At 36.3% G+C, this 27501-nt stretch overlaps 1 protein-coding gene across 6 annotated transcripts in view; it reads left to right on the top strand.

Moving 5' to 3' along the window:
• Window positions 1-232: 232 nt before the first annotated feature.
• The window catches only part of esyt2 (extended synaptotagmin 2), a 38504-nt gene continuing 11235 nt past the window's right edge, over window positions 233-27501 (top strand). For 3 of the 6 annotated variants that reach the window (XM_023325923.1, XM_023325924.1, XM_023325925.1), the window contains exons 1-13: window positions 233-820; window positions 5277-5318; window positions 5798-5932; window positions 6211-6287; window positions 7822-7894; window positions 8961-9050; window positions 15832-15887; window positions 21841-21961; window positions 22889-23065; window positions 23299-23381; window positions 23744-23792; window positions 25590-25679; window positions 25752-25847. In XM_023325923.1, coding sequence (XP_023181691.1) covers window positions 425-820; window positions 5277-5318; window positions 5798-5932; window positions 6211-6287; window positions 7822-7894; window positions 8961-9050; window positions 15832-15887; window positions 21841-21961; window positions 22889-23065; window positions 23299-23381; window positions 23744-23792; window positions 25590-25679; window positions 25752-25847 — 1485 coding nt within the window. In that variant the 5' untranslated portion in view covers window positions 233-424. Of the gene's footprint in view, window positions 821-5276; window positions 5319-5797; window positions 5933-5997; window positions 6055-6210; window positions 6288-7821; window positions 7895-8960; window positions 9051-15831; window positions 15888-21840; window positions 21962-22888; window positions 23066-23298; window positions 23382-23743; window positions 23793-25589; window positions 25680-25751; window positions 25848-27303; window positions 27406-27501 lie in introns of those variants that run through there. The other 3 variants (XM_014468605.2, XM_023325926.1, XM_023325927.1) reach the window with 2 other exon arrangements.

The following is a 27501-nucleotide window of genomic DNA, read 5'->3' on the forward strand; positions in this document are numbered from 1 at the left end:
TGTCAATTATTTATTCATTTATTTATTTTACCCATTTATTTGATTTTGGCTCAAGATTGGCTCCACAGTCTTGTCTTGACCTACTTTCAAGAAAAATAAAATAAAATTGCGTCAGTTGTCAGCATTGAACACCAGATGGCGGTGTTTCTCGGTTTTAAGTTTTCAGAATCCTTGCGCGTTCTTGGAAATGTTTATTCCAACCTCCCAGTGCCACCCCTGTGTAGGCAGGGTGAGCAGAACAGTGGACAGTACAGACATGCATCTTGCAAGCGGCTCTCATTGAAAACTAATAAAGCAGATGTCAGCGCAGCCTCGCAGGACCATGGGAGGTTGCGCAGGTGAGCCGACGTGAAACGCAACGCTTCGCACATGGAACTGTACTGTTCGACCTAACCCGCACTGTGACAGTTTGAGGACAAGAGACATGTCAGGAGACACAATGACAGCAGTCCGCGGAGCCCACTCAAACAATGCGAGCCCTGCGACTCCAAAGGAGAACGGACACAGCGTCCAGCATGCGTCCAACTTTCCCCATACCTCTCCGGGGAGCGCACTCGACGACACCCCGGTGTATTCCAGCAGCGAGCTCACCCACACATGGGTCCACTTCGTAAAGACTTTTGTCATAATTTTCCCAATTTACGCCCTGGGGTATTTTGAATTCAGTTTCAGCTGGCTGCTGATTGGACTTTTTATCTTTTTCTGCTGGAGGAGAAACGCAGGAGGGAAGCTCAGCCGGCTGAGCCGAGCTCTTGCTTTCTTTGACCAAGAGGAGCGATGTGCCAAACATAGCCTAACCAGCTCTGATTTACCACCATGGGTAAGATATGTTGCTTGTCCATTACCGAGCCGTCTTTCTCAGAAGCATTTGTGCGGTTCTTGTGAACAATATGTTTTGAGCTTCCAGGAAAATAAACCATCACCTGACCAGATCAGGCGTTACAGGTTTGAGCTGTAAAGCCGCGATGAAACAGCTGTTCACCCCCCTAGACTGTGACATGAGACCCCAGCCCCATTCTAAATACAGAATGGTACAATGGTACACCAGACACCACGCTGGGAGGGAAACATGCCCACTAAGTCTCTGTTATTTTAGGATCCATGCAGATTTACTATATCTCTTTCAGAAATTCATCCTATTTCTGCCCTATCTGTGTTAGAAGGGCTTGAATTAATAATCAATGGAAACCCATTAGTGTTTCAAAAATTACTAGAACGCTATTGATAAAATATAGAATAATAAAAATCTGGTATATAACATGATAATAGGTTATGCATGTTTTTGTTTACTGACATCAAAATGTACTAAGATTTTTAAGGATTTCAAAATCAGGTTGAAGTATTTCTGTTGCAAAGCTGAACATTAAATATTCTTCAGTTACTATTGAATGTGGAGTTCCACAGGGATCTGTTCATGGATCTATTGTATTTGTGCTCAGTTGGCTCCCTTTTGTAATAATTTAATAAGAGCATTCTGGGACATCCCCTTCTTTTGTGGAAGATTAGTACAAATCCTTGGTCAATATCAATTGACTCGTAGTACAAAATAACTATTTGTACAACACATATAAACAACATACATAGTAGCACAGAGGCAAAGTCACTGCACGTTTTAAAAGTTAAAGTTTCAAAATTGTTTTTAAAAATTTTTGATATAATATTCAACTTCAGATAATTGCCAGTTATGCTTATACATGAAGTTCCACAAGTTCCTGTTCATGACCCTATTTCGTTTGTGTTTTTATTTTCTTCCTTATGCTTTGTCTTAAGATCTTTCAGTGATATCTCCTGTTGACCACAGGTCAATTTGTCCCTTCATCAATTGTACCCTTACCTCTTATCTAAGCAATGCATTACCTTTTCTACGTTCTTCCATTTTGTAACCACGAGTAAATCAACTAATACCTAAAGTTTGATCAATTTGCATTTAAACATTTTTATGTTATGGAGATGAATTGCCATCCTATTCACATTCATTTGGGTTGTTATTCCTGTTTCAGCCAGTTAACTCTTCCTGCTTCCTGCTGGTATATATATTAGTAATTAGAGTCATCTTACCATATTTTCATACTGTACACTAGGAAAGTATGAAAACTGTTTTAAAAGGTCAGTTGTCAGCACAGGTGGGAAGTACCCCCCTTTCAAGTATGAAGTGATGCATCGCTTTCAGTTTTAAAGAAATTAAATTAGATCAACTTACACATTTTTGTCATAAATATCTATGTAATTATGAAAAAAAGGTTTTATTGTTCAATTCCTTTAATGAAATGAAGAGAGTCTCTCCTTGCCTGTCAAAAATGTAAATTCTGCATGACATTTCATAGAACTGGTAACAAACCATTTAGTAAAAGACTTTTAATTTTGCTTTTCATGTTATGAAAATACAAGTGCAAAACAGGCCATTTAGCAATTATTACCTTTATAAGAACATCATAAAGTGGGCGTTCAACATTTTTGCATGGTTTGGATTTAATCAAATAAAATCAGCATCTTGTCATTTAATTGTTCACATGAGTCGGTATAATATTGTCATAGTTTGATAACCTTTACTATAAACACCACTCCTTTACTATAAATACCACTGTTAAATTGTCTCAAAGCCATTAACAAAACTTGCAGTGAAAATGTAGATCATTATCTAATTCCTTTTATTCAAAAAAGAGAACAATTATTTACAGTGTCACTAAGATTATAAAATCTAATGTTCTCTACCTTGTGTGTTTCGATTTTCATAGACGTAAGCAAAGTAAAGAACAAATATCTGTTAACTTTAGTAACTTATAAGTGCTTATCGTGGGGAATAATATAGACTTTTGGCTTTTTATACAAGTATGAATGTATAAAATGTTCAATGTTTTGATAATAAATGTGATCAACACATTTTTCCAACTCTATTCTTTCTCAGCAGCTTTCATCACTCTCTGTGACCTTTAGCATGTTATGTACTGTCATCTGTGTCAGGAATGATCCACTACAATGATCCTTGAGTGTTACTGACACACAATGTATAGATTTACACTATCAGGAGTAAAAATAGCTGCAATTTCAGGAATATCCAACAGCTCTTTGTGAAAAAACAAATCATTTGGCCTATGGAGCTGCCAGGTAGTAGGGAAAGACAAAGATGAGAAAACCAAGAATCAGTGCAGGACAATTTGCAGAGGATTGTTGTGACTGAGGACGAATTTAGGGGGAGGGTAAGAGGGAGGCAGATAACCTGAAAAAGAATTGTTGTAGTACGTAGATCTATTTGACATTTTTAAAGTCATGTCAGTGGCTCATCATTCAGGGTGCCATTCTCTTAGGGGGCGACATGAATGTTTAAACAAGGGAGAAGTTATGTCATTTACACCCACAGCAAGTTTTCCATTGCTTCTTGGCTGAAACTCATCTGAATAGAGGCTATCATTCTTGACACAGGTATGTTAAAGGTATGTTAAAGTTATGTTAAAGCCTGTCTGACACTGAAGATGGTATCTTAGTTTAGATTCCTATTAGCTGCTACGCTAAAAAGCCATTTCACAGCAGAAAGTTTTGACTCAATATGATTTTCTTCAGAGTAAAGCCCAGAATTATTAGACTGTTTAAACCCGAACCTCATATTTTTAGATTGAACATAGAATTTTTATAAACATAGCTTAAGAATCATAAACCCGTCATCTTGTGGGTGTGTGTATTAAAAAGATGGTAATAATGTTATTATTTTTGATAAATTTTACACTTTTAGAGTAGTTTTGTAGTGTGCCATACTCTTTCCATTTGAAGATAAAGGCCCTAGCAGCGCCCGCTCCTCTGCAATCACTTCCAGGTGTCATTTAGAGATTACAGCATAAAAAAGGGCTGAAAATAATTTCACCAGCCACACTCATTATTGTTTGATTTGTAAAAAAGTTTAAAATTTTGATTCCATTTCAAAAGCACCACTTGGAGTGATCTATTTATTAAAATCCCATCCACAATCATGGTTTTAAACAGGCGTCTCTCAGTCTTCTCTTTTCTGTGAACTTTGTGTTTTGAATATAAAAGTAGAATTATGTCAGAAAAATGTCAAATCCTTTTAGCTGTAACTCTTTGTCTCCAACAGAAGGCTGCAGAAGAAATGAAACCAGTGTGTTAAACATAGTTTAAAGATCTCAAAGTCTTTTAAGTTTAGCACCACCTCCACATTGATGTCATGGACTGAATAATCAATATTCTCACGCCTGTGCGGCTCTACTTGACAACTTTATTAAACTATAAACCTGATTTTTAAATATTAGCTGAAACTTTATGCTCCCCATCGCCCTGCTCTTGTCACTTTCCTGTCCACATTTTGACATGAATGCTGAGTCTTGAGAAATAGTGCTGTCTCTTGAAGCTGTTGCATCACATGTCAAATCATATCTGAAAGCCACTCACATCAGTTCAACCGTTTTATGATAGGTTTAAAACCCCCAAAATCTCAAACACATCTATCAGAATTATATAGTACTTTTCAGGACATTCAAAGATCCTTTACAGTGAAATAAGTTAGTCCCATTCATGCCCATCATCATGTTAGCAAGTTACTGGATTGTAGCACCAGCTGACAGTTCAGGCACCTATTTTGTGCCATCAGTCCTTCTGACCACCACCAGCAGGCAAGGTGGGTGAAGTGTTTTACCCAAGGGCATTAGACGGACGCTCAAATCAGCGACCCACTGATTGCAGGATGAACTCCTACCTCTGTTGCCTCCATAACTTAAATTATTTTAACAGAAAACCACTGACTCTCAGTCCACAATGCTCCACAAAATGCCGTTATTATTAGTTGTGCTTTCTTTTTATTAGCTTCCTTCATCTTGTTATGATTTTGTGACAATACTGTCGGCTCACATTGCTGAGTAAACTTCAAAATTGATCCATAAACAGTTCCATCCATTACTTGTTTCTGTAAACAGTGGGCTGCTGTGCGACGACAATGTTCTTCTGTGCATGCGGGTTTCTTTGGGGTTATAAATCATTGACACTGAAGTCGTAATTGTGGTTGCATATAACTAATAGTATGAATGACCTTGCAAAAACAAGTAAAAAATCAAACTTCAGCACAACATCGGAATTGAGCCTTAAAACCTGCTGTGTGAACATAGCCTTATTCTCTTAAAAAAAGAAAACATGAGCAAAAACATACAGATGCACTAACAGATGGAGCAAGAATGTACTTACCTGCCAACAAGCAGAGCTGCAAAACTTATGATTCTGTAAATGAGAATTTTATGTATTCTTTAAATGAACATGTCCTCTGTTCTTCACTGCAGGTCCATTTCCCAGATGTAGAGCGGGTGGAGTGGTTAAACAAGGTAAATAAATTGAACATCTGCCTCTTTTGCTTTGTTTACTTCAGTGAATCTTTATTTTCCCTTTTTTTTATTGATGTTTTCTAAACTGAAAGTCTATTACCCTGCTACCCTTTCCTCTTCACACTCTGTCTGTCAAACTGCAGCAAATTTAGCTTAAATATGCAGCCTTGTGTCTGCACCAGTGTGAGAAGCATGCTGTGCCTGCTGTGAATCCCCATGGCAACAACCAGGATGTGCATTATAAGTCACGCACGAGCATATATTAAAATAGTTGTGGCATTCTGAGTAGGGGGGGTGAATAAAAATTGCATGCTCTGACGTCTCAGTTGATGGGAACAATTCTGACCCCGCTTTCCTAAAATAGAAGTACATTTTCAATATTTTAAACCAATATGTCATTCACAGAGTGACACTAGCAGCAACACATCTGAAAGATTTTACTTAAGTAAAAAGAGACATATGCCTTTATTTTCCTGCAGACTGTCATGCAGATGTGGCCGTACATCTGTCAGTTTGTGGAAAAACTGTTCCGCGAGATGATCGAGCCGGCGGTGAAGGAGTGCCACGTCCATCTCAGCACCTTCTGCTTCAGTAAGATCGACATAGGAAACAAAGTGAGTGTTGCAGAAAATGCCAATGTGTTGCTCTAGTAGTTACAAAACAGGCCGCTGTCAGCAGGTGCTGTCTGGCAGCTGGGGGAGGTTCTAGCTCAACCATGAAAATACACGACAGAGAGGTCAGTGTCACAAATACTTTCCATGGACGGGTGGGTGGGGAGTTGGAAAACAGATCGACCTTGTGCCAAGCATGTGAGAGTTGAGGGGGTGTTGTTATAGTGTTAATCAGCTGGAGTGGTGTTGTTGCCATAATGGTTACTTTTGTTATTTTCTAGCCGCTCAGGATCAATGGAGTCAAGGTTTATACAGAAAATGTGGATCGGAGGCAGATCATCATGGACCTGCAGATCAGGTGAGTCAATAATATTTGCCATTTTGATTCTTTAAGATATTACTCCTGGCCAGAATAATTCCACATTTAACACTGACAGCAAACTCTCAGTGAACCTTGTTTCAGAAAGTCAAATTTTGCTAAGACCAGACTTCTCCATCATCTATTTAGTTGCTTCTTGCTTTTCACATCTCCTCCAACTTTTGTGACCCTTAACTTGGCAGTTACAGAGAAATTGAGAAATAATCAAAAGCATCCATGTTGGCACGGATTTTTGGCTTGCAAACTGCCCAGAAAGATCTCTGAGGGAATATAAAATCACAAAAGTATGTATTATTTATAAAATGCCTATAGTTCCCTCCATAGTAATTGGCAGTAATTGTAAAAATGCTGAAGTTTTTTTTGCTGTGGCATTCTCTCACACTAGAAAAAATAGAAAAAAATCATATTTTTATTTTTTGTACATCTATTCAGTGAGGAAATAAATCCAATGTTAATAAATAAAGCTTGTAGAAGGAGGATTTTTTCTTGTTATGTAATGTAAAGTAATGTAACGTAAAAGCTCCAATGGCCTTTGATTGGAAACACAAAGTCATTGGCCCACAGCATCACAAAATTTTCACCATACTTAAAATTGGGCATGGGAGACTTTTCTATGTATTCATCTCCTGTTTAACACAAGAGCAACCTGCACTGCCTATTGCTGTATAGCTGAATCTTAGGATCATCTGATCAAAACACACATTTTGATCAGCTGATCACATCAAAATGTATAGAAAATGTATTTTTGATGGTTTTACAGAAAATATATTTTTTGTGTCAGACTTATCAAACAAAGAGTTTGATAAGCCTCCAAAATAACCAGAAAAGGTTATTTTGGAGACTTGGTGACCCCCAAGGTGCACCTCTGTGCTGCAGTTCTTATCTATAGATGCTGACTTTACTTTAAGGCTTTTTATACATCTACTGAGGAGAGAATAAGCTTGGAGGATGTATAAGCATGGACGCTAACTTTGAAATCTATTTAAATATAATCATTCAAAAATAACAGAGTTTGTTTTTTAAGTAATTTGAATTTAGAAAAGTCTGTTTTCTCATTAGCAGTCATGCAAAATGTGCCATTTTTTTTTGCCTGGAATCAAGAGAGTTACACAACAGACTAATTAAAGCTGAAAATGTTTTGTCAAGAAACATCCCTCACTGAGCACTCTACTACTATAATACAGTATTGAATTGTGTAGTCTACACTATAAACTATTGACTCATAAGTAGGTGTCATGGCAATGACTCTAAATAATAAAATTGAGTGTAACAACAGTTTTATTTTTCTTAAACTAACATAAAAATAACAGGATAATCAGCTTTTGTTCCTGTGAAAATCACTCAAAAGTTATTAGCAGCAGTTTCACCTGTTCTCAGTTTCCATGTATATTTTTTAAGAGCATTTGATTTTTTTGAGCATTGTAACATGAAATCCTAAAGGAAATAAATCAAGAGATGAAAATTGTTATAAAAAGTGATGGAAACCTGATAAGATTTTGTCCCTGCCTCCCAGCTTTGTTGGGAACACTGAGATTGATGTGGACATCAAACGCTACTACTGCAAAGCTGGGATCAAGAGCATTCAGGTGAGGAAAATCCCTTTGGTTTGATTCATTTCTCTCTTTTTGCTGAGGTACTTCCTCTTTCTCTTGAGTTTTGGTCTCAGCAAAAACCATCAAACAAAAGTCATACAGCAGCAGATAGAGAGGGACACAGAGATGGGAGGCAGAGGTCTGTCCTACCGTTTATTATTTACAAGACTATTCTGTAAAGCATATAAAGCCAGAGTTATTTTAGGAAAACATATAGAGTCATAACAACATGATCAAGGCACTAAGGGAGTAGATTTATTCTTACAAACATTTTTACTTGGCACATAAATTATTATTAGATCATGTGTTCCAGTGCGTTGTATATGGCTTCCTTGTTGATTATCATTAATAAGTGTAAAGACAATTGTAATATTGCTTAACTGTAAAAATTGTTGTCAATATGTTCCCATATTGATGCCTAAACCTATCATTACTTATTTCTATCTCCCCGGCTCTGTCTGTGTTGCTGTTGACGATCATTAGGCGGTAGGAGAAATCTGCATTATTCCTCAGAGTGCTTTTATATCTTCTCCTGAGGAAACATTTGTTGCACCCTGCTCCCGTTATGCAACTCATGGAGACCTGCAAAGAGCATCTCTTTTACAGTCATTATGAACAGCACAAATACAAGTTGTTTTTTGCTTCAGGAGCACTTGGATTAAATCCTATTGGTCATTGATCATACAGTATATAATTAGCTTTTTGTGGGGTCAGACGTCAGTTTATCTTCTTATAAACCAGAAGCTGTATTGAGTTTAAGTCATTTTTAAATTTCTTTTGTTCCCTGCTGGTGTTCTCAGCAGCATTTTGTTTACCACACAGCACAACTAAACCTTTTCAGACTCTATAATCCCAGCAATTTCCATAAAACAATATGGAAAAGGTGGAGGATGAAGCTGGCAGGTGCAAAGCCTGACAGCGATCGAGTTTCCAGCCTATCGTGTGTGTGTGTGCCAGCTCCGGCCGCTCCACCGCTCAGGAATGTCGAGCTCCAACTCTCTTAAGCTTCCTTCTCTCATGTCCACATGCATTACTCTTGTTCTCTCCTGTGTTTCCATAGATCCACGGTGTAATGAGAGTGGTGATGGAACCCTTGCTGGGGGACGTGCCTCTAGTTGGAGGACTGTCCCTGTTTTTCCTCAAGAAGCCAGTAAGTTCAAATCACACTAGGCTTGGGAATTATCCAATTTAACATGCTAAACAGAGAGCAATTATCAGAACAGATAACTTAAATGTGGAAATACGGGACCAGATATCTTCTGGATCTATTCCAGAACCTGTGTTGTAAAAATCATTCAGTATTATATTTGCATTTGTAATGCATGCATTAAAGGAGATAAAAGTTGCCACCGCCATTCGGTTTGCCCAGCTTGTTGACCTAATTACTCACACCAATTCAATCATAAAAGGTATTTTATATAGTATTTCCAGAAAGTGGAAGAATTTTACATATGATAATCTGAAAGTGCCTAAATAAAGTCCAGTGATAACAGTTGTCTTAGATACATGCAATTTATCTAAGATAAAGACCTCAGAGAATGTTCTTAAGCAAACAGCATCATGAAAACCAAGGAATACAGCAAACAGCACAGGGATAAATTTGCGGAGAAGTTTAAAGTTATGATATAAAACAATGTGTGAGCTTTATAGGAAAGCAGTAAAATGTCTGCCTTCACTTTACTGCCTTGAGAGCCTTAGTTTAGAGAGGCATCTCCTCTAAACTAAGTGGCTGGGATGAGAGAGCAATATAGAAATGTCAACAAGAAAAAATTCAGAGTTTCTCAGTTCAAGTTGGAAAATCTATTGATGGTCCAACTATTTGCCATGCATTACGGAAATATGTACTGTAGGTCTCCATACAATCTGATGGAGCTTGAGCTAATTTTACAAGAAGAATTAACAAAATATACTCCATAACCTGAAAGAGCTGCAGTTGTATTTGCAGAAAGAAATAGTTTTGGCCCAAGGTGGTTGAATACAAACACAAGGCACAATTTCAGATTGTAGTTGTAAAAAAGATTTTAGAACAATATATCATTTTGTATCTATGTCACAAAAACACATTAAAGTACTACTTTGTGTTTGTCCATCATCTGAAGTCATGCACAGTGAAGTGTGTGATTGAATTTCAGTAAAAGGAGGGAAAAGTACTTTTGCCATGGACTGTATGTTACATCTTATAAGCCAGTTGTTGCTTTTCTTCTAACTATTCGTAAAAATCCCCCCTTAATCACTTCATAAGGTGCCGGGATTATATTTTACTGCTTCAATTTCCTGATAGATGTTAGTTATTTTTTCCCTTTGTTTCAAATGCAATCAAGCACTGTCTGATAAAGTCATCTGGCATGATTTGCCTCCACATTGTTGGTATTTTCCAGTGCACACGCTCTATCGATCTCACAATTCAACACCTCTGTTGAGCCGCCGCTGCAATGCTTAAAATTGTTTGACCAATTTATAGCAAATGCTTGGACTCAGTGGAGCTTTACTGGCGCTTTAAATAGCTGCAGATCAAGCCAGACCTACTTTGGCAGATTTCTTTACCCCAGGCACCGAGCTAAAGTTGAGCTATTACTCCTCTACAGGAGGCAGATGGAAGAAGCTGCTTCAGGCCATAAATTATGATGTAATCCCACATGTAAACAAATGGCAGTATAACAGCATTAGTTTAGAGTAGTAAAGAAAAAATGACATGCTAAATCAGCAAACCTATGATAGAAAAAAAACAAAGTCACAAGAATTTGTGTGGACCAGACTTTAAATAATATATTCTCCTCTCCTACGAGGTTGGTCGCTGAATAATAAATGAGACATTTCCAGATCCTGTGAGGTCTTAGCCATGTCTGGACTGTGTGTGATCACAATAGATGTGACTCTGTGCGGTGTAAATAGAAGATGCAACACATTCTGCAGTGAGATTTTATTGCTGCAGCTCTGATGAACAAACACTTTGTTTAATGACTGCTGACGCCGAGGACTGCAGTCGAGAATCTGTGGAGGATGCTTGTCCTGCAAACATGATTATTTCATTGTTAGTTTCAGCGTGCGTTTTTGGATTGAATTAATTAATCACATATTGAAGAGCTTTCACACAGTTGTGTTCACACAGTTTGTTCACTGAAGATGTTGCTCAGCATTATGGGAAATTGCTGGCATTTCCTCATTAAAAAAAATGTTTTAAGCTAACTTCCTGATTCTCTTAAGTTGTAATAGAATAAACATCATCATTTAAGCTAAACATCATTTAGCTTTAAGTGTCAGTTAGAGGACACTCTCAATCCTCAGAAAAGTGTGAGCCATAAAATATAAGATTTAAGTTTATTGTGAAATGCCTTTAATTGTTAGTAAGGCTGCTTAGGTCATTTGAGTGTCTCTAATTATAATGATTTTGGAGCCACCAGGTTAGACCAGTCTTCTGTATTTTGGCTCTTGGCTTTTAACATTTTAACATTTTAAACTTTGTAACTAAACATTGCAGAGAATCTATGTCATGAAAATACATTTGATTAAGATTGGACTATATTAAATTTGATTAATGTGAAACATTATTTTGATCATAAACAATTGTTCTACCTACAATGGAGAATTAGGACCCTTGTAAATCAAAGAAAAAAAATTACCAATGGAAAAGTAAATTTCCACCAAACATCTAGATTAATTTGACATATTTACAAGACAAAAAACTTGGATAATCTATGATTAAGAAAGGTATTAGTATTCCTAGATCAGCTGTTAAGTGCTGAGTGTATGCTAAGTGTAAAAGTGATTGGAAACAGCCGCAACTCAGCCACAAAGTGGTAGGCCACTATAAAATCAGAGTGGGATCTGCAGAGGCTGGGATGCATAATGTGCAGAGGTCACCAAATGCCTGAAGAGTCAGCAACTAAGTAGCTCTAAACTTCATGTGGTCCTCAGATTATGTCAGTATCAGTACATAGAGAGCTTTCTGGTATGGATCACCATGGCTTAATAGCTGCATACAAGCCTTTGTTTCCAATTGCATTGCAAAGCATCAGATGCAGTAGTGTAAAGCAGCAGAGACGTGTTCTCTGAAGGGGCAAATTATGCTTCTTTGTCTGGCAATCCAATGAATAGGTCTGGGTTTGACAGTTGCCAGGCGAACAATACTTTTCTGATTGCACTGTGTCAAGTGTAAAGTTTGGTGAAAGGACCTTTTGCACCAAATCTTCACACGTCACTGACAGATGCTTGCAGTGAGATGAAGAATATGTCAATTAAACACAGACTGCAGCATCTCTGATTCAGAGTTATTGTTTTAAATGAAATGAGTGAAAATGTGTATAATCCTCATCACCAAAATTATCCTATTTAGAGACTAGGAATATGGCACACATCCCTCATAAATTGTATCACCCACCAGAAACTTGGAATACAATCACCAGAAATACAATCCTGATTGTATTTATTATTTCTTCAAATATCTGCTCCCACATAGCTAGCTATAATATGAAGAGTGTATTCAAGTCGTTCAGCAAAAAAGACTATCTGGTTTGGTGTACAGTATCTCATTTGACCAAATGTAGGCAAACAGGACCCAGTGTACAGTAGATATTGACTCTGCTCTCTGGTATTCAGGTATTGGTATTCTACACTGGAAGCTCAAAAATATTGACTGTGATCCCCAGAGATGTTCTCCTTAAAATATACCCGATGGGTTGCAGATTGAGTGCTCACAGAGTGTTATTGATTAAAATCTCTGCAAGGCAGCAGTGCAAACATGTCTGTGTGGAGGTCAAGGTGTTTCTTAAATTTGCTCTTATTAAAAAAAAATGTGTTTAAGAACAAAAAAAGTAGCAGCTGTGTGCAGGAGAGGAAGTCAATGATTAACCTTCAAAATTGCAATGTTCCCTGTTTTATCCATCACATCAACCAAGCCATCTCCAAAAGCTTCATTGTAGAATATTTTCTCAGCACACTTGTTTTGTCAATGAGCTGGAGTCTTGTATCTACACCACAAATCCCCCTGAGAATCCCCACCCGATCATTCACAGTCCCGCAGTCCTCCCCCTCCACCTTGCAGCGTTTGGTGTTGTATGCTGTAGTCTGCTGCAGAAGAAGCAGGGGAGCCTGAGAACAAGAGTGAGAAAGGCTCATTAAGAAAACACTGCTTTTAGAGCTGTGAGGCAGAAGCAGATCAAAGCCCTTTGAGAGGCTGATTCTGCTTGCATCCCTGTGCTGACTTCTTTCTGTTCAATCATCTCTTTGATTTGTTTTTATCACAAACCTTCCCCCATCTTTTCCTTATTGGAACTGGTAGGTTTTATGTGATCACAAATAACATTGATAGTAGCTTTTCCATGCAGCAAGAGTACAATGTCCCTCACCTCATTATTCTGAGAACTAATGAGACCCCAGACAGCCTCCGTGGCTTTTGTGAATATATTATTAAGCAGGTGTTTTGTGTTCATTTCTGTTCAGGGATATGTGCTTTTAATGCTGTTTCTTAAAGCTGTAAACTGTGTCTAATGTTGAATGCAGTGTTTGTTTTAATCCTTAAGAACATATTCTTTCCTGTAGTTACTGTAAATGTCCAACACTTTCATTTAGCTCTTTTTCTGCAGTTCTATACAGAGAAATATCCAAGCTTACTCTAACTCTGTTTATATTGATATCCATGGTGATCAGGGTACGCTTTTGGTGTCAGTTTTGTAACACAAGGTTACAAATTGTTGTTCTATTGGGACTTTCACACACATCATCTTTAAACTTTGCAAACAAAGTTTCCTAGTAGGTAGCATATCCAGAGGCCAAAGGATAACAGGTAGACTGGTTTAACATGACTGGAAGGCAAAAATAGCTCAATAGCAAAAATAGCTTGTTAAATACAAGGTGCATTGAATACTGCAGTATATTTTAAAATGCAACATTTCACCACTTCAGTGAGATGGGCTGTAGCAGTAGGATACCATGCCATCAGTTACTGTACGAAGAAAAAATGTGGCTGCATGTCACATTTTGACAATAGGAGATTTTATGACCATACTGTACTAATCTCCTAACAACTACTTTAAGCAGGGTAGTGTACCATGATGGAGAATTTGTCTTCCAACCACCCAATTAGCAATCTAACCAGACCATCTTTGAAATGTAGTGAAACAAGAAATTTACATAATGGATGTACAGCACACAGATCTACAGAAACCAGTTGATGTAATCATGTCTTTACAGAACATAAGCTTTAAGGAATATTTGTGATCCTTTTTGAATTTCTACGACTGATTAAGGCAGTTTTGAAGAGAAAATATTGTTCAAATATATACTACCAAGCTGAACCTAGTAAAGGCAAGTGTGGTTTAAAAAAATGTGTTTGTCTGGTGAAAATTGTGAAGTGGTATCTTCTTTTAGATACCACTTCACAATGGTAGCTAGCTAGTATGTCACTTGATGCCCAAGCAACAGAAGGACTTGCCTGCTGTCTGTGGACTGTCTGTCCACCAGCTTTTCTAACATTTTATTCCCTCGATATGTTTGTTGCATTGAGTATTTTACATACAGTAGTGTTTCACAGACATTATGGAGCCAAGTATCCTCTGGTTGGCCCTCAAGGTAGAAAAGACATTAAACTAACAAATGCTGTTTTGTTAGAATGAGATAAAAATGCAGAATGTTTTTTTTATTCTGAGCTGGTTGATAATAGTCACCAGGACCCTACAGATGCTTTTTTTTGCTACAGTTATATCACCAAATGGACAGAAGAGTTTCTACATTCCACTTTAGGAATGTAGAGTTCTTATTAGGTAGTCATCTGACACCAGCTAGACTAACTGAAAGGGGTAACTGGTGGACTACCCCTAAAACAGGTCTTTTGAATTCTTCCATTTTGACAAATTAGCTCTGGAATATTTTCCACTTACTTAACCAGGTCTGGCTGCAGCATTTCATGACTTTCATGGGTTGTGGATTTGGTTGACAAATATTTGAAGTTTCCACACAGCATTTTCTAGTGATGACGATGAGTGCCCTGTTGTTAAGCTGTCTCCTCCAAAAAAATTCCTTGTTTCTTCTCTCATTTCATTGTCTAATGGAGGGTAGTCCCACATTTTCATAAAATATTCTAGTTTTTAGCTTGGTTTTCAATTTGTGATCTCTAAAACAGAGATTAATGCTGAAATGTTTGCTTTGCTACATATGAATTTATGTTCTTTAAAATCTAATTTATGTTCTTTAAAATCTAAAATCCTTAAAGAAAAACTTATTTCTAAAAAAAATATTTAAGACGTTTCTTACAAATTCTCATATTATGTAGGGGTCATTGCATATATTACAGCATGGAAAGGATAGGTGATGGTTTTAAAACTTCTGCACAAAACTGAAGATATTTATCAACATTGTCATAAATTTAAAATCCTATTAATTTAAATTAAAGTATGAAGATTAAATTCTTAGTTGATGAAAAGTTTGATATTACATATTAATTAGTCAGGCCTGACTCCAAAATAGTTTTCTTTCTCACTGTGTGCTGTTTACTATTTAAACCTGTGAGAAAAAGAAGTTAATCCATTTTAAGATGAGTCAGAAAACTCTGAGGTCAAGGGAATTAAAGAGGTTGACAATGTTTTATAGGTGCTGCTGGGTGATCTGGGTGAGGCTAAGATAATAAATATGACAGAATTATGAGGTAAGAAAAGTTTGTTGGAACAAAACAAGAGCAACTTTTCCAAGAAAACTTTTGATATATAAGTTTGCTTGAGATAAGTTTTCTGCGTGTGCTGTAATCAGTCAGCCAGTTTATTGGCCAGAAAACATGAAGCCAAGCGGTAAATGGAGGTTGGTGGCAGAAAACAATAACGTTAAGTGTTTGAATCCAGTTGAAGTCATTCACATTCTTTGTTCCTCCAGTCTTACCCATGGGTATATGTGTATGTTCTCATTGTTTTTTTGTTTATTTGTTTTTTTCCCCTATGGTTTAGCTTCTAGACATAAACTGGACTGGCCTCTCAAATATCCTGGACATTCCTGGGCTCAAGTAAGTCAGTGCAAACTTGATTTCCTTGTTCTTCCACAAAAAAGCAGCTACTTTAAGACATGATGGAAGTTTTCAGTGCTACATCTTAGGGACGTTAGATGCATTTTTGTTTTGCTTTTTTATAGACGTGTACCTTCATTATTTAAGTCATTATAGACAAAGACAAGCAGTCACATATTACTAGGTAATACCTTGATATCCATGCTTATATTTAAAGCAAAGTATCTAACTGAGCACAAGAAGGCTAGACATTTTTTTTTTATTTTGTAAACTCTTTCCTCGTTATTGCTCTTTATTCTTTAATTTTCCCCCCATGGTTATTAACTAGTCTGGGTAGAGAGCAAATGGGAGCTAATTAAGAACCATTCAGACACAATTACTCGCTTCCATCTTGAATGGTTTCCTATATTATTTAAACTGCTGTGAAAGTGACAGAGTCATTAATACTGCATGTAATTTTCTGGGATTTCAACTGCTTGTCACGTACAGTGGTGGGGAAGAAAGACTCGACAGAAGCAGAGCCCAGTGGACCCTATCTTTCATCCCTTTGTTTCTTTGCTCTGCGGGGGTGAAATGAATCTGTTCACCTTGGGGTTTGTTGGTTGATGCGGTAGTGGGGAGCACTTGCAGTAAAAGAGGAAGAAGCTTCTGTTGTACAGGCAGATAGTAAAAGCAAAATGTCTTATTAGATGCATAAGGTTTACTGTGCAGTAAATGTTTATTACATTATGTAGATTCTAATTGCATAGAAATGTTTTAAAAACTGAGCAAGTGTTTGTGATTATAATTGTAAACATTCTCATGTAATCATAAGGGTGACTGTTGTCGTTTTGCAGAATAACAATTAACAGACAAGTGGAAAATTATAATTATACACTTATTAATATTGTACTTAAATCTACTGTTTATTGTTGCTAACTTTGATTAATTTGAATTCACAATCCATTTTGGTGCCTGTGCTTGTTTTGCCGTTATTCATTGTCCTCGGTGCAGGAACTCAGAGACTCCACCAGCCCACATCCCCCCTTGTGGGGCTGAAAGATACAGCAGTATAACTGGAGAACAACTTTCCCATCAGAATGCACAGTATCAGCTTGGATCATTGTATATTTTAAAAGGCTAATATGTTGTCAAAATGTATCTGTTGCATTTTTCTAAAGGAAAATGGTTTTTGCTTCATTTGTGCATTGGATTCACAAGAGTTGTACTCTTCTGCCACAAACACATCAGATATAGATGTTATCTATTATTTTAATCAATAGATGTGCCCTGGTACTGCCCTGCTATTTAGATATTATATGAATATAAAAGTGTACAGACAAGGTTTTACAAGGTTGATGTTAAAAATCCCTATGAATAACCTAAAAAGAGAGCTGAGAGATTCAACTTCATGTAAGACACTAACAGATTATATTTCTTTCTTTAGAAAAAAAAATCTAATTTCTTAGTCCTTTCTTGGCATCCATTCAGAATGTTCTCCAGTTCAGAGAAAAATGTTTTTACCGCCTTCAGTTTTCAGTTGTTTTTTGGTTGCACTTTCAATTCAGTTTCTTTCATTCTCTTTATATTATTCACCAACTGTCATCTAATTTTACAAAACAAACAGGTCTTACTCATATACACATATGTATAACCATTTCCATTCATATAGACAGATTAAAATATATTTGCACACTTTCCTATTTGATCTTGGTTATAAAACAACACAATGAGGATAAACACTGAAACTATATCTTTATGTAGGCACAGGTTAGTTTGCATACATTTTAACTCACTGTAAATGAAATTATCATAATAAAATTGCCTTTTGGAAATACTGAAATGATCTTTGTCTGATATTGAAGGTTGTTTGAAAATCTTAGACATGTAAATTTCACAAAAACAGAATTAACCTACAAAGGAGCCGGTACTTGATCACAATGCTGCACATTTAAACCTCTGCCATTGGAGAATGCATTAAAAGATTTCTTGGGAGAGTTGTGAATATCTGTTACACCCTAATGTAGGTGCCAATGAGTTCTGCTGATGAGGGAACATTTTACTGTGTAACTGAAAACATTTATATCTTCACTGTCCAAGAGGGCACATTCAGGGACTATTAATGCCAACAGCATTTATCGTCTGTGGACGATGAATGTTTGTTCTATAACATATAGATTTTATGGCAGGCTGGTAGCTGCTACAGCAAAAATTATAATGTGACTGGCACAACAATTAGTACAAATCATACACAAGCACAGCGAAGGCATTGAAATTTGTATGACTCAATGGTATGTAAAAACCATAATCATCATGTTGTAAATTGCCAGTAAAGTGCATATACAGCATGTATGCAGTCCGTAGAAGTATACTAACATAAATAACTCACACACACAGATATGTGGGTGTTCTGGTGTTTATGCCAGGAGAGCAGAAAAATGCCACTACAAGCACTAATGCAGCAGGAATCCCTTTAACTCTTTTTTCCAGTAATGTTTCAGCTTTGTCATCATATAGCCGTTTCCCTCAATGATAAACTGATGATGGATAAATTGAGATTTTCCTCTTGGTAACAGACCAACAGAAAGTCTCCATTGAGAAGTAAATTTGCCTTATGTTTCACTTTCTGATTTTTTTAATGAACCAGATAATGTTTCTGAAAAAACTACTATGGTATTGTATTGTCTCACTTATTTGTAAGTATTTATTATGGCTATGCATTATTAATCAGTTGTTGTTTATTTGTAATGAAGGGTTATATTTCACCTGTTTAATTAGTTGGTTTTGACCTTGTTGGTCTTATAATGTTACAATGCATAAAACTGAAAAAAATAGGGAGGGGCCCTTAGTTCTTAGCAAATATGAAAGAAGTGGAGAAAGTTTATGATAAAGTTAATTATCACAAACTTTAAAAACAACTGCAAATCTGTATTAGTTTTTAAGCATTTGAATGAAAGTTACTGTTAATTTATCAGTTTAAAAAATGTGTTATTCTGTCATGTTAAAAACAGTAAGTGTTTTAATAATTGCAACTAAAATTGCTCAGAGGATCCTGTTTGTAAAATTTGGGAGTAATTCTTACTATTCTTACCTGTAAGTCGTGCCAAATAAAACATATTTACTTGACTTTATTTGACCAAAAATAAAAATAATGAAACAATAAGGGCAGTGCAATTTTTGCCATTTTACTAGACTACCTCAAGCTCAGTCTGATTATACAGAGAACATATTTGAAAAGCAATTTTTGCACATTGCCACAGATTTTTAATTAGAATTGACTTTGAGTGGGCCATTCTAGCCAGAACGTTGATCTAACCAGGGGTGGGCAACTCCAGGCCTCGAGGGCCGGTCTCCTGCAACTTTTAGATGTATCTCTACTTCAACACACCTGAGTCAAATAATGAGGTCATTAGCAGGATAATGGAGAACTTGACTGCACTTAGGAGGTGATTCAAATATTGGATTCAAGTGTGTTGGACCAGGGAGACATCTAAGAGTTGCAGGACATCGGCCCTTGAGGACCAGGATTGCCCAGCCCTGATCTAAACCCTTTCATAGCTGTGGGTATAATGTGGTCTGCTGAAATCTGAAGCTAAGCCACAGCCTCAAGTCTTTTGCAGCCTCGAACAGGTTTTCTTCCAGGATAACACGATATTAACCTCAATCAATTCTTAAAGTGTTGCCTTGATTCTTTCTTTTATGTCTGAGGAATCCTTTAATCTCCCATAGCAACCATTCAGCTGTCCACAAAGCCTGGCTGGACCTAGCACCACCATCAGGTTTTGTTTGAAACATGTAAAACCTTCACAGTTATACAGTAAATTCTATTGGTGAAACACTCTTAAAATTTGAAAGAATACAAAGAGCAGGAATACTTTTGCAAGCCACTGTAAATCAAATGAAACTAAATGTCAGTTCCCATACAACTAGTACATTTGTATTTTAATTTACATTTTGAAATGAATGTGAAACTCTTTGCTGACATTAGATTTATGTTGATGATTGAGTATTTACTAGACCTGCAGGTTTTCTAAACTAGCATGACTCTAAAAATAGTTGCAATGCAAATAGATAAAAGGTTTTTCCTCTCACAATGCAAACTAGCAGTGTCAACTAACCAATATATAATGTTATATTATTTTCTAAATTGATGTAAAAATAAAATTCAGAGAGATCATTTAGTTGATAGAAAGCATGTTGCATTGTGCTCACTGTTTAGAGACATAAATCATGCGAAAGGCTGCAGAATTAAAAGCATCAGGATGACGCTGCTCTTCTGTAACCCAATCTGTCAGCACTCAAGCATTTGTGTTGCACAGTATTCTATCTTGTTGTTTTGTCATATTAGTCTTGGATTGCCTAAAGCTAACTGATCTTTAAGCTGAGCATGGAAGTCCTCTGTTCATTTCTTAATGCAGACATAAAATTAACTCGATACTTCTTATCCAACCAAATAACTTGTGAACTCTGGATATGGAACAGAAAACTAAATCTCATTCTCTTTATTCTGTCAAACCCCCATAAACAGGTCTTTCAATTAAATCCGTCGGAGGTTTATTAATTAATTATTTTTATGATTACACTTGGATTTTTGGTATTTAGTCTATCAGCTTGTGGGTGTGATTCAAAAGTGCAAGGAATGAAACAGTGTATCCCAGGTCCTGAAGTTGTTGGTTCATGATGCAATGATTTCATGTTCTGTAAAGATCTTGTGAATGCCCACCAAGTGTTTGAATGGGCTTTGCTTCATGATTTTCTTAATACTTTTTCCTTCCACTTAATTTTCCATTATTATTCACATATAAACAGCCAACTTCTTTAGCAATGATCTTTGGATTCACATATAAACAGCCAACTTCTTTAGCAATGATCTTTGGTGGCTAAGCCTTCTTCCACAGAGTGTCAGGTGCAGCCATTTTGGATTAAAAATCCTTCTTATTGGTCTAGTGTAATATTATTTTTTTAAGGAAATGAAGTTTAGGTTTTTATTAACTGTAAGCCCAAATCTCCATAATTTACAGAAATACTTGGAATCATAGAAAAGTTACACACCAGTTTTCTGCTGTATTTATATTGTTCCTTGGGCAAAACTCTTGCAATGAATTTTCTCTTTGCCTGCATCCATTAAATTTGTTATTAATTTGTTTTGTTTTATTATTTGATCAGACTAGCTTTGAAGCTGTTTGTATGAACACTGTTTGTATATACAGTATATATTTCCAATAAGATCAGTCGCCTACGAAGCAGAGTCATCAGTGTTTTAAGTGATTTTTTGTGGTTTACACATAAAGAATTCAACAAGACAGAGTAGATATGGCTTTCTCCAAATTTTGGACACAAATTACATGCAGACTGAAATCAAGCTGCGGTACATTTTTATATGACTGAATGAGTTGGAGTCACTGGGAATTAGCTCATTAAGTTCTGTGTGACAAGATGTTATTTGTTTTTGCAGCCTGATCATGTTTCCTGCAGCCAATGATGCATTTTCCCTCTTTGGCTGATTAATGCTGAGAAATCACTCCCGAGACCTTTTCAGGATTGCATCTAATTCGTATCTGAAGCAATAATTTTCATCAGAATAGACACGTCATGTTACTTGGGCACTTGCTCGGTAATAACAACCATCTATCTTAGAGGAGAATCCTGACCAGTTGATAAAAATTCATTCTAATTACAGTTCTCAGTGATTATAATTATCCAGTTTTGCCTCAGAAGTTAGCTTAATAAAAGAGTAGCACTGTACAATTTTGTTTTCCCACTTCACCATTGTCGTCATGCATCTCTGAAATATTAGAATCATCTAGAAGAAGCATAAACCAGCTCAAGCAATGTTCCTATATACCACAAAAGAATTAGACAGTAAGAGGATATTTATAGCCACAGAGTATTCTTCCTGTCTTTGTTGTAAAACTAAATACTTCAGCCTGTTTATCTTCCTTTTCCTCCATCTCTGTCCTTCCTGTCCCTACAGCGGCTTCTCTAACAATCTGATTCAAGACATAATCTACAGTTATTTGGTTTTACCCAACCGAATCACTATCCCTCTGGTTGGTGTGGAGGACCTGGCCAAGCTACGATTTCCAATGCCTAAGGTACTGAAGCAAGTCATACTTCTAAAATCTGTGCTTGACCTTGCACTGCCCTAGCTGTCTTTAGTGCCACATTTAATTCAATGAAATGTACTTACTTTTGTCAGAAAATGAAAGAGCTCTAGGCTATTCAGAAGATATATAGTATTTTTCTGAGAAAAGTCAAAGCTTTTCAACTCAAGCTTTTATCAATGGCAGCTAGTTTGGAAATTTGCAGGTTTGATCTGATAGTTTCTGGTGCAAATAACACACATTTGCATTTTTGTAAGAGCTATTACAGATAAGATTTTGATGTGAGATCAGTAATACATTTTATTATAAATAAAAGATTAGGTTAATCTTTCATTTGTACAAACGAAACGATATCCTATGATATCCTATGAAATAAGATAAGATGATTTGAAAGTGTAATAAAGAAAGTGTAATTCTTTACCCCTAATCCTAATTACAAAAACAACATATGAAATTGAACAAAAGAGACATGAAATGTTATGTATACCAGTAAGATTCTGTTCTTTTATACATTTTATGCAAAGATGTTTTAAAACATTTGAGAAAGTAGCACCATGATCAATGTTTTGCATTATTAATGTGTGAACAGGCTTAACTCTTGGCTGGGTCTGATTAAAGACCCGTGCCTGTCAGGACCTCATAAAGGCCAACAATTGTTTAATAGACAATTAAACAACAATGTAATAATGTGTTAGACTAGTAAGGAGCACACATATTGTGTGTGGACAATTTAAATGAACTTTTTTCTGTTACCAGTTATGATGAATTTTTATCTTAGCTACACTGTTCACGCTTCTTTCAAACTTTTCCCAAAGTTAGTCTCTCCAGGTGAGACGTTCAAAAGCTAATAACAAGTAACTCCTGGAACTTCACTTAACAGTAAAACAATGTATCCCTCTGCTCTGCATTTATCCACAGGGAGTGCTAAGAATTCACTTCCTCGAGGCTCAAGATCTGGAAGGCAAGGATCAATTTCTCGGAGGACTCATCAAGGGAAAGTCGGACCCTTATGGCATCCTGCATGTCAGCAACCAAATGTTTCAGAGCAAGACGATTAAGGAGAGCCTCCATCCCAAGTGGAATGAGGTTTATGAGGTGATGAAGTTGCAATGCTTCTCCAGACAAAGGGGTTTTCTTAATCTTATAATCTCAGGAAGAACACTGATTGATTTTGTTCCCCTTGTTAGTTTCCTCTTATGGAAGTTAACTAAGCTCCGTTTTAATTTCCAAATATTAGGATTGTCTTCTCCCAGATTGTTTAATTCATAATCTATCTGCTGATTAGTAGTTTAAGCAAGCCTCCCTCTGCATGTTTATGTGTCTATCAGGCTCTTGTGTACGAACCTTCTGGTCAGCATCTGGAGATTGAGCTGTTTGATGAAGATCCGGACAAAGATGATTTCCTTGGAAGGTTTGCTGCTCTTGTTTCCTACCCTGCTGTGTTTTTATCACACATCTTTTAAAATGAAACGGGATTTGTTGCACCTCATCTGTTCAGCTGATGGATAAACAAAACTCCTTGTAATGCAGCTATTTATTAACATTCTTTTTATGTAGAGCTTATTCGTAATGAGCCGGTGATTATCCCACAGTTATTGTCCCACCAGTAAATTTTATAGATTAATTTGTGGTAAAGCTATAACTCTGCACTCAGTGCTATAACACTGAGCAGCAAATCAATATCTGCCTGCCTCTAATGGAATTAATTGGCCTCATTTTATGCTTACCGTTTTCTGCTTTGAATTTTCACTGATTATTAGTCATTATTTGCAGCCTCCTGATTGACTTGACCAAGGTGTACAATGAACAAAAGGTTGATGAGGTAAGATTGTTTTCTAATGTTTATTTTTAACATGTGGCCTGTAAAAAACACATTTCAAAATATTATGGTGTTCTTGCAGGGGAAAGAAAAAAATAAATAAATTTAGTCCTGCTTGGGATATAGCTTAGGACCAAACTGAAAACAAGAGAAATCAGCTACCCTTAATCTGTCAGAAATGATTCATTTCAACCACTGATGAACACATTTGGCCTATGTCCACAGCTGGTTTTTCTCTGTTAGGTCAAATAGAAAGCAGTGCTAAAAGCATTAGTTTACACTTTCTACTACAAGAACCCACTTCTTTCTCTTACTGTGACCTCTCTCTTACTGCCCAACTAAAAATAAATAGTAAGACAGGATTTACTGATCTTTTGAATGACAAAGTAGGAAAACTAAAATTCACTCTGGCTGTATTTTGCTACTCATCAATTATTTTAAGAGAGGAATCGCCTACTGTCTTTGTGTTCTTGTATCTGTTTTTGTATGCAACTTCAAACAGTTAACCGGACCTATTCAGTTTATATAGTCTTGTGGAGGTAAAATATATAAATAATAATAACAAAAAATATATTTTTATTGTGTTCATATTTAAATTCTGTGATTTTCTTTCAGTGTCATTTATTTGTGCTAGCTGGTCAGGCTAACTATTGTTAGCTTCTAAGCTCCCTTGTGTTAGCCTGTCTTCTCAGACTTGTAGCTATGGTGTGTTCTGTTAGCACTTGAAAGTTAATATTAATAAACTCCAAAATGGAAAAAAATGACTAATGCTTTCTGAGCTTGGCATTAAAGTGTAAAGTAAATAAATAAGTCTTACCTAAGGTGAAACACTGAGTCAATCAATAACAAATCAAAATGCATTTTTATTATTATTTTATTAAGAAATTAAGCAAAGAATATGGACAATGATTCCCCTGGCTAGTCCAGGGAAGTGAAGAAAAGATGAAAGTACATTGCGTTTATTATCCACCAGCCCTTTTACAAGGAGGGGAGGAAAAGGGAGGATCTCACCAGTTTCAGTTTACTTCACAACTCTGGTATTTGCACCTGCAGACTGTGACCCTGGACGGTTCAAACCCAGTTCAGAAATACCCTTTATTTCGTGTTTCCAGCAAGCTGCCTTCAACATGCAGGGTGCTTTATAGATAAAACTGATTGATTGCTTGATTGAAATAAAACAAAGTTTTGTCATAACAAAAGCCAATCTTAAAGTCAGGTATGGCAGCCATGTGAAAAACAGAAAACACAGTGATACATACCATAATAAACTGCATAGTTTCACTTTTGGAGTTTTGTATCCTTTTAGCTTAATCAATCACATAACAGGATACTGTACAATATCTACATTTAGACATGTCCCTTTGATGTTTGAATGCACATGTGCTGAGAAATATGTTGGGTTTTTTTTACTTGTAATCCTTACAGTAGGTAGAGTAACCTCTGGGTATAATGACAAAGGAATACTCCTGGTTTTCCTACAACTGCAAAATTATGATTCCCTGGTCTATTTTCTCCTATGAACACACCATTTACTATGTCATTAAAGTGCAGATATATGTGTAGCTAATTTTAACAAAAGTAGACATAAACATTTGTTCAAACTATGTGTTTGTTTAGCTACAAACAAAAAACCTGTGAGTTTTCGGTTTTGTTTCATTTACTGAAAAGGAAAATAAAAGCAGCTCAGAAAATATTTAACCTGTTATTCTGGGAAGAGGGCCAGACATAACAAAGTTAACGTTTTGCACAAAAAAAAGACCAAAATATTCATTCTGATTATTCTTTTTGGTTATTGTTTAGTGGTTTGAACTGGAAGAAACACCTACAGGGAAACTCCACTTAAAATTGGAATGGCTGTCTCTATTCTCCACCCCAGAGAAGCTGGACCAGGTAACACTAAGTATTGTTATTTTTTTACTGAATGTAATTATGGCATGTTGATGCATATTCCTGTATCCACAGGTTTTAAGATGTGTGCGCGCAGATAGAAGCCCAGCAAAAGATGGACTCTCGTCAGCACTATTAGTGGTCTTTCTGGACTCGGCGAAGAATTTGCCAGTAAGTCACTAAAATCTCCTTATTTATATGCTGGTGAATAAACAGCTCTAGATGAATAGTTTGTGCTATTGCTTTCCTGTTTAGCAGGCTTCATATTTTCCATCTGAAGCATATACGCTTCATTTACCGGCACTGAATCAAAATTTGCATAAATGCGGGTGTAACGCTTGTTAAAATATGAATTACTGATTTGTTTGCTAATGTTACACAATGACACCCTTGTTTTGTCAAAATATTTATTTACTGTGACTTCATCTGTTTGTTTGTTGAGTTATTAAAAATTAGATTCACACTCTGACATTTGCACATTCTGATTTAGGGGTGAAACTTAAGAACCTAATCACAGTTTTTACACCAATCATGGATTAAAGGTTAAGCAAAGCTTGAAATGTAAGGTTACCATAATTTCTCAAAATTAAATTGTGTTATTGCATAGAACTTCATTATTTTACCCATCAGCTTTTATACAACAAAGTAGATCTAAGTCATGTCAGAGCCCATGACAAGTTCACCTTCTAGTCTATAACTGTGCTTTTAGATGAAATAACGTCAGACCTACAAATAAGTATTATCATTGTGTCGGTTCAAATCTGAAAAAAACATAAGGTGCAAATATACTGTTAATCTGAATGCAGCAGAAATGCAGGTTATTTTTAATTACCATTTCTATGTTTTGACAGTGACAGATTTTTATTGTAGTTTGCTGTCAAAGACGTTTTGATACAGTAAAATCTGTGCTGTAGATACTCCAGGCATTTCTATGTACAGTTTTCTTGCAATAGTATTCACCCTTTGTGAATGTTTTCACATTTGATTATATTACAACCTCAAATTAAATGTTGTCATTTGGATTCTATGCATAGGATCAACTGAAATGTCCCAATATAAGCGTGATGTAGAGGGAAATTATGGTTTTCAAAATTCTGCTACTTTACTAATGAATTTTTGAATTTGTAGTGAATGGGGCCCAAAAGCAATGCACTGTACTGCACACCTTTCAGATTTGTATTTGTGAAAAATGTGAAACCATGAAGTATTTTCCTTACTGACAATAATGTCACTTTTTATTCACTTATCTTATACAATTTAATTAAAAATAAGTTAAAGTTTGAGACTGACAAAATGTGAAAAGACATTCAAGAAGTGTGAATAGTTTTGCAAGGCATTGCAAACACAATTTGGGCTTAGAAATGTCTGTATTTAGTGCTTGCCGCTCAAGGACTCGATCTAATAAAAACATTTGCGGTCGCTATTGTTAAAGGAGAGCCTTGGATGAATAAACTTTTAGTTTTCAAAATCTCTCTTGAGATTTTCTTCAGCAAATGAACAGAACAACCCACAATTAGTCCTTCATTTTCTTAGCCAAATGATTTTACATAAATGTGTATACAGAAATACAGAATCAATTTGAACTATCTTTCTGTTTCCTCTTTATTCTCCTGCGTCTCCTCCCAAGGGTGTCTTCACAGGCAGCTTAGGCTGTGGAAACTTGAGTGAGAGGAGAGCTTCTGGCTTAATCTTTTGTGAGAGCGATACTTCTGAGTGTAGTGCAAATTTTGTGAGTCCACCGATGCTTCTGCATCTTTGTAATCTTAGCATTAGCATCGTGTGATGACATGGATTGAACTATAACGAGCTCGTTCGAGGTTTTCTG

Source organism: Xiphophorus maculatus, chromosome 21 (genome assembly GCF_002775205.1).
Source record: "Xiphophorus maculatus strain JP 163 A chromosome 21, X_maculatus-5.0-male, whole genome shotgun sequence".
Taxonomy (NCBI): Eukaryota; Metazoa; Chordata; class Actinopteri; order Cyprinodontiformes; family Poeciliidae; genus Xiphophorus; species Xiphophorus maculatus.